This window comes from Canis lupus, chromosome 2 (assembly GCF_011100685.1).
Source record: "Canis lupus familiaris isolate Mischka breed German Shepherd chromosome 2, alternate assembly UU_Cfam_GSD_1.0, whole genome shotgun sequence".
Lineage (NCBI taxonomy): Eukaryota > Metazoa > Chordata > Mammalia > Carnivora > Canidae > Canis > Canis lupus.
This window is the reverse complement of record NC_049223.1, coordinates 58601884-58614379: the sequence shown is the minus strand read 5'-3', so window position 1 is coordinate 58614379 and position 12496 is coordinate 58601884. Positions and strand designations below refer to the sequence as shown.

The following is a 12496-nucleotide window of genomic DNA, read 5'->3' as shown; positions in this document are numbered from 1 at the left end:
TTGTCTGTAAACAGTTCTGTTCTTTGTCTACTGTTCTTTTGTCTACTTTTCTTATTGATTTGTAGTAATTCTTGGTATATTAAAAACATTCATGTCCTTTTCTGTGATACAGCTTGCAGATATTCTTTCCAGTTTGCCATTTCTCTTTTCACTTTATTTGTTGTACTCTTTGGCAGTATAAAAGTTCTAATTTATAGCTGATCAATTTCATTCCCTTTTTCTTTTATGATTTCTGAGTTTTGTGTCATGCTCAGCTATACCCTCTCCACTCTGAAATTATTTTTAAAACTTTTCCCCATGTTTTCTTCCAGCACTTAAAAAATTTTAACTGCTTTGTTGTGAAATTATAACATAGAAAAATGCAGAAAATTCAACATACAGCTTCCTGAATTGTAAGTTGAACACTTAGTCTTCTAGTACTCCTACAGTTTAACTTTCTGCATTTAAATATTGGCCCCATCTAGAGTTTATTTTGACATAATTTGGGGGATCGAAATCCGTATTTATTGAAAAAGAACTTTACAAATGTCATGGAATATTTTAAAATTTGTCATATGTCAAGCAAAAAAGGAAAATTTCAACATATTTCCCCAAAGCAGAAACTGCATGGGACTATTTCTTTGTATAGTAGAGTAAAACAAAAAATTAATGGCAAAGATTTAAAGAATAACTTACCCCTCCATTAAATGACTCAGTTCAACATTATAATCTACTAACAATGTAATGTAAATTTGACATAAACTTGACATAAACTTATGGAAATTGGCCAAAGTGGCTTCTCTTATTATTTTTTAGAATGGAAATACTAGAAATGACTTAAGCAATCGACTCACTTATAAACTTAATGAGTAACAGTCTCAGTAAATCAGGGAAGAGAAGTCAGGATACACATATATATATGTGTGTGTGTGTGTGTGTATAACTTAAAAAAGAGAAAATCCACGGAATAAAGAGAAATTAAAATTTCGTTTTGTCTTTTTTTTTAAAAAAAGATTTTTATTTATTATTCATGAGAGACACAGAGACATAGGCAGGGGGAGAAGCAGGCTCCCTGTGGGGATCCTGATGTGGGATTTGATCCTAAGACCCCAGGATCATGACCTGAGCCAAAGGCAGATGCTCAACTGCTGAGCCACCCAGGTGCCCTCATTTTGTCTTTTTAAACATAAGAGACAGCAGCTGCTGGCCAATCTAATAAGGAGAAAAAGACAAAGCAAACTAAACTAAATTAAATGTGAAGATACCAGATTTCTAAGTTCAGGAAAATATCATCTGCAACTGTGTGCTCTACTAATGTTTGAGCATTCTTTTTATTTTTCTTTTGAGAGAGAGGGAGAAAGAACAAGAGCACACACTGTGGGGAGGCAGAAGGAGAGAGAGATTCTCAGGCAGACTCTGCTGAGTACGGAGTCCAGTGTGGGGCTCGATTCCACAACCCTGAGATCATGACCTGAGCTGAAATCAAGAGTCGGATGTTGGGATCCCTGGGTGGCGCAGCGGTTTGGCGCCTGCCTCTGGCCCGGGGCGTGATCCTGGAGACCCAGGATCGGGTCCCACGTCGGGCTCCCGGTGCATGGAGCCTGCTTCTCCCTCTGCCTGTGTCTCTGCTTCTCTCTCTCTCTGTGTGACTATAATAAATAAATAAAAAAAAATTAGAAGAGTCAGATGCTTAACTGACTGAGCCACCCAGGTGCCCCATCTAATTTTTAATGCAGATGTCTTTATGTTTGTTTTTTTTTAGATAAAAATGTGCCTATTAAAAAGTTTAAATGTAAAACTGGTCCAAAAGAGTGTAGCGTAGAGGGTTCTTCTTTGCCTGAGTCCTTCGTACCCCCTCCCTGGACAAAATCCTGTCACTGTTTTATAGCCCTAGAGCTGGTCTCTGTGTATGCAAATACACACACACACACACACACACACGCACAAAGAATTTACTTAATGATAAACTTGGGAGCTTTTATGCTTGGTATAACATTTTTATGATTCATCCTTGCTGCAGTGTGTATCTGTACTTTGCTCCTTTTTATTGCTGAATAATATCACACTGTATAAACATAGTATGTTTTGCTTCTCCATTCACAAGCTTTTGGATATTTGCATTGCTTTCACTGTTGGGCTATTGTGGATAAACAAACATTTGTATACGTGTTTTTGTGTGAATGTCTATTTTTATTTCACTTGGAGAGAGGTCTGGGAGTGGAATTGCTGGGTTATGTGGTAACTCTGTGGTTAACGTTTTAAAGACCTGCCACCCTGTTTTCCAAAGGGACCACTCTATTTCACATCTGCACCAGCAGTATATAAAGTTCCCATTTCTCCTCGTCCTCATCGACACTTGGACTGCTTTTTCCTTCATTATGGCCATTTGGTGGGGGTGTGAGATGGCACCTAGTTTCCATACAGAACATTTTCATTCAGTTACTTAATTGAGAAATAATTTCTTAAATTTAAAACACTTGTATTACCATGTGTGTTAATACTATGTATTTTTCCATATGTCTTCTTTTATTTTTATTTTTTTAAATTTTTATTTATTTATGATAGTCACACACACACACAGAGAGAGAGAGAGAGAGAGAGAGAGAGTGGCAGAGACACAGGCAGAGGGAGAAGCAGGCTCCATGCAGGGAGCCCGATGTGGGACTCAATCCCGGGTCTCCAGGATCGCGCCCCGGGCCAAAGGCAGGCAGGCGCTAAACCGCTGCGCCACCCAGGGATCCCCATATGTCTTCTTTTAATACCATTGGTTAACTGGTGTGTTTTAAATGAGTATGAAGCTAAAGTAGCTTAAAGCAATTCCATTCCTTTGGCTGATTTTTTTTTCTATTTTTAATACTGTTCCATAAAGTTTTATGTTAGGCACTTTAATAAGATGCCTTATGATGTTTGGAAGCCTCTCCATTACTGTCTGCCTCTCCCAACAAATAGTCTGTGATATAATTGTCTTCACTTTCTCGTTTTGATCTCATTCTAACTTAAAATGTTTATTATGAAATATTTAAGGCCTATAAGACACTTGTCCTGTCTGTCCTTGTGGCTTACACAATATGCATTTACTTCTCACAGTTCCAGAGACAGGAAGTCCCCAGACCAAAATGCCAGCAGATCCAGGCTGGCGAGGACACCCTACCTTTGGAAATGGCCAGCGTCTCCTTGTATCCTCATGAGGTAGGGAGCAGAGAGGAAGCAGGCTCTCCCCCTGCCTCTTCCTGTAAGATTCCTGAACCCTCATGAGGGCTCCATCCTCATGACTCAGACACCAAAGGTCCCATCTCCAAATACAGTCACATTGAAGGCTGTACGCGTCCATGTATAGACGGAGGTGGCGGGTGGGGTTGGGGGAGGTCACAAACCTGTCTTTTCCTCTTTCTAATGACTTAGCCTCTGCCGTGTTTGAAGGCGCCCTATTCACATAGATTTATTGAAATCCCTGGAACTTCACAGTTAAAGCTCTCCCTTCATAGATACACAGTCAGTGCACATGCTGATCTTTTGCCATTCTTCCTTTCTTCCTTCCTTCCACGTACTTTCCAGCCACTTTTCTTCTGGTCCTTTCTGTATTGTTGGACAACATCTCTGTTAGGCATGTGTGCCAGGGTGTCATTTCATTGTGTTCTTGACGAAGCAGTGATTAATGCCTCTGGGATTTCTCATTAAGGAGAATGTTAATTCTTGGGGTGCCTGGGTGGCTCAGTCAGTTAAGCATCTGCCCTTGGCTCAAGTCATGATCTCAGGATCCTGGGATCGAGTCCTGTGTCAGTCTCCCTGCTCAGTGGGGAATTTGCTTCTCTCTCTTCATCCGCCTCCCCCCACTGCTTGTGTGCTCTCGCTCTCTCTCTCTCATGCTGTCTCTCTCAAATAAATAAAATCCTTTAAAAAATGTTTATTCTTGACTGCCTCAAAAATTCTTCAAATGTAATAGAAGATAGCAAATCTTATCCTTTTGAGAGTTTTACTGGGAAAGGAAGTTAGCATCAGTGATGAGGATTATTCCATTATCATCTGAATGAATTGTCCAAAGTCTGCTGGATTCGATGGGCATACTCTGATGCCACAAATCACTGGAAGGTGAATGTCTGAGTTGGAGGAAGAAGAAGGGCTTCCTCTGGGCCACATATGGCAGGAGGTGACACCAGAGAGAGTTGGGCTGTGCACAGTTAGGGGACAAAAGGAGATGTGGTTGGGGAAGAACAAGAGCTGTGCATGAGGGCAAGGGGACTGTTCTGGGTCGAATGCCTCAGAGGTGTCTCCGGAAGAGGGGTAAGGGCTGGTGCCTGCCATACAGCGTTCCTCTTGGGACTTGGAATATTGAGAAGAGTGCCCTGTCTCCTCTCTTTAGGAGCCTGTGCTATGGAAACAACCTGCAAATCCAGCTCAGAGCGCAGGACATGGCTCAGGTACTCATGAGACCATCTCTGCTGACACCCTAGAATACCTATGATGAACCAGGAGGCCAAGTAGGTGACCTCTACCCTTTACCTCCTCTCTTCCCCTCCAATCCATTCCCTCACTCCCCTACCACTCCCTATCCAGACTGCTTCCCATCCAGATTTACCTCACTGGGCTGCCCCTCCTATGACAAGTCTACCTTTAGCCACCATTCAGCTTGAGAGTGAAAATCATCAGACACAGAAAATCGGGGGGGGGGGGGCCTTGAGACAGAATCCAGTCTACCCATTTTATAGATGGTGTAACTGAAGCCCTGCTAGACAGTAGACTTACTCAAGGCCAGAGCATGAGTATATCAGCTAGGATAAGCTAGTTTATGCTTTAGTAACAACCACCAATGTCCTAGTGGCTTAGGACAGCAAAAGCTTACTTCTGCTCCTACTTCTTATCTACTGTCAATCAACTAGGACCTCTGTTCCACATTATCCTCTTGCGGCCAGGAGCCGCCAAGTTCTGCAATACCGCTGATCCCTGTGGTAGAGGAAAAAGAAAGCACTGTGAATCGTACATTGGCTCTTAATACTTCTTCACAGACATGACATGAGTCAATCTTTAGCATATTTCATTGACCAAAGCAAGTTTTGTGGCCATACCTGACTTCAAGAGGGCAGGGAAGTGCTCTTCTACCAAGGGCCTAGAAAAAGGAGAAAGAATATCTGTGAACAGCCCTAATGCCTACTGCAGAGAATTAGGTACAGAGCTGATCAGGAATGCTAGTCTCCTAACTCTGGGGCTGAGAATCTTTCTACTATAATCCTCTGTCTCCAAGGCTACTTTCTGTAGGAGCCTCAATGACCAAGAATACTGTAAATGTGCTTTTTCTCCCACTGATGGTTATCCTTAAAAAGCGTGATGGCTTTCCCCAAGGGGACTAAGCACCAATAGTAGAAACCAAGGCATTGTGTCTAACTAGCAGGAGGACAGGTTTGAGGGCGAGGGACTTCCCCAGAATTATACACCTAGACACTCCTTGCTTCTACCTGGCAGCTTGCCATTCTGGCTTATTTCTTTATGGCCACATCATGGACTTTGAACACTGTAGCCCAGAAGAGAAGCTGTGCCCTAGGCCATAACCACATTCTCTTACCAAGATCACACAGAGTCCAGAGACTTAGTCCTTGTCTGGTGCCATCCAGGGCTCCAAGGTCTAGGAAATTTATCTCCCCAACAGGCAAGAAATCTCGGTTCTGAGCCTGGCTCTGCCATGGACTTCTAATATGACCTTGGGTATACCCTTGGCCTTCGTCTTCCCATCCATTCATGTGGGATGGTGATCCTTGCCTACCCCATGCATGTGAGCATGTTTCACAAATTCTACAGCTCTGTGGCTATTAGTCCAGTTGCCAAAGTATGGCCAGAGGGGGCTAGGACACATGCCCAATAGGCCTTTGCCAGGAGTCAAGGGGAGCAGCTACAGTCTGAACTGCAGGACACAGAGTTCTGTGCCCCAGCCTCTGAGAGTTGGTAAGGCTGCTCTCCTGGGTAAGCCTCCCACTTTTTTCAGAGTTGGAAGCCGGGTCTCTGCAAAAGTATATTTGGAAATGTTACATATGTTCCACCACGTGATGGACCACCAATTAGTTAACAAATCCTTAATTTTTGGACATTTAGGTTGCTTCCAACTTTTATCTATTACAAATAATCTTGCAGTGAACAGCTTTGTAAGTAAAATCTTTATGTATGCCGTAATTATTTCTGAAGGCTAGAGTGCTAGAAATTGAATTGCTGAATCAATTTTTAATTTTTTTAAAGCTTTGCTGTGGGGCAGCCCCTGTGGCGCAGCAGTTTAGTGCCGCCTGCAGCCTGGGGTGTGATCCTGGAGGCCCGGGATCGAGTCCCACGTCGGGCTCCCTGCATGGAGCCTGCTTCTCCCTCTGCCTGTGTCTCTGCCTCTCTCTCTCTCTCTCTGTCTCTATGAATAAATAAATAAAATCTTGAAAAAAAAGATTTAAAGCTTTGCTGTGTAAGTGTCCCTTGCCTTATATTGGTACTCCTACCGGCAGGTTGTTTGAGAGTGCCAGTTTAGAAGGGGAGAATTTGCAGAGAGAGAGAGAGATGTTTTGTATTAGTTAGGATTTGATTTCACTATGAGTAGCAAAAAGCCCTTTAAAAAAGTGGTTTATTTGTTTTATAAATTCAATATCTTTTTAAAATATTTTATCTATTCATTTGACACAGAGAGAGCACAAAGCAGGGGAAGCGACAGGCAGAAGGAGAGTGAGAAGCAGGCTCCCTGCTCAGGGCTTGATCTCAGGACCCCAAAGGCAGATACCTAACCGACTGAGCCACCCAGGTGCTCTGACAGTAGTGCTTTAAATAGAAATGTATTTCCTTGTTATGTAAGAGAAGTTCAGGACAGGTGGGAAGCCTTACCCTCTGCCTTCTTTGGCACTGGCTTCCACCTCATGATCCAGTAGGCTGCCCAAGGCTCAGCCATCACCTTGACATTCCAACCAACAGGAGGAAGCAAAGAAGGGTATACAGCACTTCTGTCTGTATCCCATTGGCCAATACTTAGTAAAATGGCCTATTCTAACTGCAAGGGAGTCTGAGAAATAGACTTTATTCCAGATGACCAGGAAATATTCAGGGGTTCTCATACTAAAGAGGAAGTGGAGAACAAAGTAGGAGTGACAACCAGTTGTCTCTGCCATGAGCTTAGCTTAGACAGAGAGCAGCACAAATAGGTCCATGGAAACGAGAAAAAAATAAAGCATCCTTAGGGGACCATCCACAGGGGATGAACTGGACCATTTCAGAGCCAGGACTCAGGCACAACTAAGCGGGCAGTAAGGAGTGTAAAAGGAGCAGGCTGTTCTCTGGAACCCATCCCTGGGCACAGGCATTGAGACTCCATGAAGAAGCCACCTGTCTGCCTAGCTCCTGCCCCCACCAGATGTGGGAGATGGTTCTTGACTATCCCTTTTGCCTTCCATCCAGTTGAGTTGTCCCCCTGCTCACCTGTCCATCCACCTCACTTGTCACCCAATTTGCCTGCTCCCCAGCTCACCTGCCGACTCTGTCCCTGCAGGGCCAGCTCCTCATGGACCACGTTAGCTTCCAGCTGGGTACCACTAACCTGTGGAGCTGGCTCGTGAGGCTGCTCAGTAAAGACCCAGAATGGCTGAATGCCAAGGTGAAGTTCTTCCTCCCCAAGATGGACCTGAGCTCCGGGGACGAGGCCCAGGACACCACACAGAGGGTCATGCTACAGCTCAGAAGATTGCACACCCAAGGTCGGGCCACTTGGCAGGCATTCATCCACTGTGTGTGCATGGAGCTCGATGTGCCCCTGGACCTGGAGGTGCCACTGCTGAGCACTTGGGGCCATGGAGATGGTAAGAGCAGGCAGGAGAGGCACAGAGTTGCCGGCCACCCCCCATCATGGGGGGCCAGGGAGGCCCAGGCTGGGACCCACCTGAGTCACACAAAGATGACATGGTCAAGCCAAACAAATTATTTATTTCTGAGCCCTTTCCACAATAAATTCTCTAGTTTCACCAAAATGTCTGAGGACCCAGAAGACCCCTTCTTCCACCTTGCCTCACCCTAGTTGCGTGGAAAAGCTGGGTACAAGGAGAAAAAGGACCAGTGACTCCTTTCTGCCAAGAAATTCCAAATAGCCCACAATGCTTAAGAAGTTTCTTTTTGCAGCAAGATCAGGAGCAGCCATGGGGAGAGCCCTCCAGCCTCTGGGGATGGGCATGTGCCTTGAACTCTGTTCAGTTCCACAGATGTTTCTTGGCACCTTGTGCTTACACAGCATCGTGGGGAAGCAGAACAGTGAGGGGCAACGGTGTTCTTGGAGAGGAAGTAAGAACCCACTCAAAAGCTCTAGCACAAGGCTGAGTATAGGAAGTGCAGGGTGTTCACGGTGCATGTTTGTGTGTATAATCACACATGCATGTGCATAAACACACATGCCCATGCAGACATACACACACACATACCTGTCCGTGTGCAGACCTGCATATACGTGCACATTTCTGCCCACGACTGCTTCCCCCGGTTATGCCTTCCACAGATTGCTGAATGTCAACCTTATTTCTCTCCCTGCTGAGGACCCACCCTGTTGGATGAAGCCTGAGCCAGACACCGGGCCAGAGCTGGTCCCAGGGCAGCCTGCCACATCCCCATAGCATGCTACATTTCCCCCTCTCTTTCAGGGTTCCCCAGCCAGCTGGGGGCTGGTGAAGAAAGCCAACCTGCCTCTCAGCTCCACCACGGTGAGGCCCGGGGTTGTGAATGAGGAGGTGTGGGAGGTGGGCACACTCAGTCCCCGCGTCGAGCTGGGAGGAGGCTGATGGTGGCTAGGCACAGTCATCCCCCTTCAACCAGCCTCCTCATCCCCAAGCACATCTGCACATTTCCCTGCCTCCCACCCCATGGCTCCTAGCCATACCTCCTACCCCTCTGAACATCTAAAGGCTTTGGCCTGCCCCGATACCTGTTCCCAGAGGTCGGAGCTGGAGCTTCCTGAGAGAGTGGGAAGTTGTCAGCCCTTGGGCAATGCCAGGATCCTGTCCTCTTGCACTAGGGGAAGCGGGTTCTCATCCTGTCCCCAGGCCCCAGGCCTCATCCCCCAAACCCACCGACTCAAGCCCTTCATCATTCAGGTGCTCTGGGGTCCAATACTGACCCACAGACTGCCTCCACACCCTGGCCACCTCTTACTGATTTTCTGAAGGAACAACAAGAGGTCAGTGATCAAATGGTGACCACCTCTTGATTCACAGGCCACACTCTATTCTCCGAATCTCTGTTTCTTTTTCTTTTTCTTGTGGCAAAATACACATACCATGGAACTTCTGTCTTCACTGGCTTTAAGTATACGGTTCAGTGGTATTAAATCCACTCTTTTGTGTGGCCGTCACCACTATCCATCTCCAGAACCCTTTTTGTCTTGGAAAACTGAAACTCTGTCCCGATTAAACAGTAACTTCCCAGTCTCCTCTCCCTGAGCCCCTGGGAACCAGCATTTTACTTTCTTTCTTTCTTTATGATTTTGACTACTTTCTATAAGTGGAATCATTTTGTGACTGGCTCATTTCACTCAGCATCATGTCCTTCAGGTGCCTCCATGTTGTAGCAGGTGTCAGAATTTCCTTCCTTTTGAAGGCTGATGAACATTCCATTATCTGTGTACACCACCCTTGGCTTATCCATCCACCCATTGATAAATACTTGGATTGCTTATTCATTATCGTGTATAATGCTGCTGTGACCATCAGTGAACAAATATTTCTTCAAAATCCTGCTTTCAGTTCTTTTTGAGTATATCTTTGGAATCCAGGGTCATTTGGTAATTTGATCTTTAATTTCTTGAGGCACTTCCATACTGTTTTCACATCTGCAATGCCATTTTACATTCCCACCAACAGCACATGAGGGTTGCAAACACTCCACATCCTCGCCAACACTTGTTTTCTGTTTGCTTTTTTTAATAGTAGCTATCGTGATGGGTGTGTGGTGATATTGGTCTCACTCTAATTTTGATTTGTGTTTCGCCAATGATTGGTGGTGCTGAGCACATTTCATGTACTCATTGGATATTCTTATGCCTTCTTTGGAGATATGTCTCTTTAAGTTCTTTGTCCATTTTTCAAATCATCTTGTTTGTTTTGCTGTTGTTAAGTTTAGGGGTTCTCTACATATTCTAGATATTAACCCCTTTTCAGATATATGTTTTGCAGATATCTCTCATTCTTTAGGTTCTCTTTTTTACTCCTAGATAGTGTCTTTTGATGCATAATATGTTTTTCACTTTCATGAAGCCCATTTTGTCTGTTTTTTCTTGTGTACCTGTGCCTTGGTGCCATATCCAAGAAATAATTACCAAATCCAATGTACTGAAGCTTTTGCCATGTTTTCTTCTAAAAGTTTTATAGCTTGGGGTCTTATATCTAGGTCCTTGATCCATTTTGAGTTAGTTTTTTTATGTGATATTAGATAAGAGTCCAACTTCATTCTCTTGTGTGTGGATGTCCAGTTTTCCCAGTACCATTTTTTGAGAAGATTGTCCATTCCCCATTAAGAGTATTTTGGTTCTTTGGGGTCCCGGGGGGATTCCATATGAATTTTAGGATTGGTTTTCCCATTTCTGCAAAACAGGTCATTGGGATTTGGTGGGAATTGTGTTGAATCTGTAGATCATTTGGGGTAAGACTGTCATCTTAACAATATAAAGGCTTCCAGGCCTTGTGCCTGGGATGCATTTCCATTTATTTGCACCTTCTTTAATTTCTTTCAACAATGTGTTGTAGCTTTCATCGTACATGTTTTCTACCTTCTTGGTTAATGTTTAAGCATTTCATTCTTTCAATGCTTTCATAAATGGAATGGTTTTCTTAATTTCCCTTTTAGGTATTCATGGTGTGTAGAAATGCAGCTCATTTATGCAGGTTGACTTTGTATCCTGCTACTTTGCTGAATTCATTTATTAGTTCTGAAAAACTTTTTTGTGGAATTTTTAAGGTTTTCTACATATAACAGATAACCCTGTCATCTGCAAAAAGATTTTTCTTCTTCCTTTCCAATGTGGATACCTTTTATTCCTTTTTCTTGCTCAATTGCTCTGGCTAGGACTTCCAGTGCTATGTTGAATAGAAGTGGTGAAAGCAGCCATCCTTGATCTTAAAGAGAAAGCTTTCTGTCTTTCACCATTGCATCTGACATTTGTTGTACATTCAGAACCTTTATTCCTGTAGAAGTATGGGCTTTTTATGGCAATAACATCAACAGGCTTTGACAGGAATCATCCACCCCACAATCTCAGATCCTCAGGAGATCAAAACTACTTAATCTTGGTCCCTGTCCCTTCTGGTCCATATCATTGAGCTGGCATAATTATCACATGGCTGTGACCAGGCCTAATTGATATTTGGACAGTGAGTCCCTTATTAATAGACTTGACAGAATGTTAAAATACTCCTAAACTGGTTCCAGTCCCTCTCTAGGATCCCCGAGTCTCCCTGCAACCCAGCACCTAAGAAGCCAACGAGGCAGTGCAAGGCCTGCTCAGGGCTGCTCTGATTGGTCGCTGATGCCTAGCTTTAGGAATATCCCATTTTACTTCTTCAAATTCCTCCCTAAATCCTCTTGCCTTTCCTCCTCCCCTCTGTCCTCTCTCCCCTTCCTTCTTGTTTCCCTTCTTTCTGTCTTCCTTTCCCAACCTCTTCAGAAAGGCATTAAAGTGACTCTTGACAATACACAACCAGACAAGAATTCAAGAAACCAGTAAAGGAAGTAGGAAATGTGGGAGATAGGAACTAAAACACACTGGCACAACAGGGAGGCAAGGCCTGACCAAGCCCATTGGAAACTCTGCTTTTCTAACCAGCAGTGGCCTTGACAGACCTGGCTCTTTCCCACACCATTCAGTGCTCAGGCCTGAGTGTTTCTGAGGCTGCTGGCTGTGGGCCCAGCTTCCTACATCCTAGACTGGGAGATCCCCATCCCAGAAGCTGCAGGCTTCTCACCCAGGGTAGGACCCACTTCTGCAAACAGAAGCTGGTGTTGATGCAGCCTTTGCCCACTGCCTGCCCTCATTCAGTCCCTGGATGCAGAGACACTTGTCTGTCTACTGCCTACTTGTGGACTGGAGCTCCCCAAAGGTGCTTGATACCCCCTCAGCCCAAGTCCCCAAACTTCACCCCTTACTCTTCCTTCATTCTTTCCAGGTCTGAAGCGGCCTCATCAGAGCTGTGGGTCCTCACCCCGCCTGAAGCAGTGCAAGAATCATCAGCTCGGTAGGTACTAAGGTAGGGAAGGACCCAGACCTCTAGATTGCATTGGGGCCAGGACCCAGATCCTGGACTCTGTGCCCTGCTAACAAGCCTCCATGAACCTAGCACCTCTTGTCTTAGGTGCAGCAGAGATGACTGGAGGTCCTGGGTGGGCAGAAGATAGGGCTGAGTCTGGCAAAGAGGGCCTCCCCACTAAGAGGCCGCAGGGCCTTCTCCAGAGGTGGCACAGCTGAGGGAGCTTGAGGCATCCCAGCAGATTGCAGCTTCATCATCTGGGCTTTACCAGGACACTCCCCTACCCC

At 45.0% G+C, this 12496-nt stretch overlaps 1 protein-coding gene across 9 annotated transcripts in view; it reads left to right on the top strand.

Moving 5' to 3' along the window:
* Positions 1 to 12496, top strand: part of NLRC5 (NLR family CARD domain containing 5) — a 79811-nt gene that overhangs the window by 16027 nt on the left and 51288 nt on the right. For 5 of the 9 annotated variants that reach the window (XM_038530994.1, XM_038530986.1, XM_038530992.1 and 2 more), the window contains exons 2-6: positions 3067 to 3168; positions 4340 to 4397; positions 7481 to 7787; positions 8616 to 8675; positions 12129 to 12197. In XM_038530994.1, coding sequence (XP_038386922.1) covers positions 3164 to 3168; positions 4340 to 4397; positions 7481 to 7787; positions 8616 to 8675; positions 12129 to 12197 — 499 coding nt within the window. In that variant the 5' untranslated portion in view covers positions 3067 to 3163. Of the gene's footprint in view, positions 1 to 373; positions 393 to 3066; positions 3169 to 4339; positions 4458 to 7480; positions 7788 to 8615; positions 8676 to 12128; positions 12198 to 12496 lie in introns of those variants that run through there. The other 4 variants (XM_038530987.1, XM_038530991.1, XM_038530990.1 and 1 more) reach the window with 4 other exon arrangements.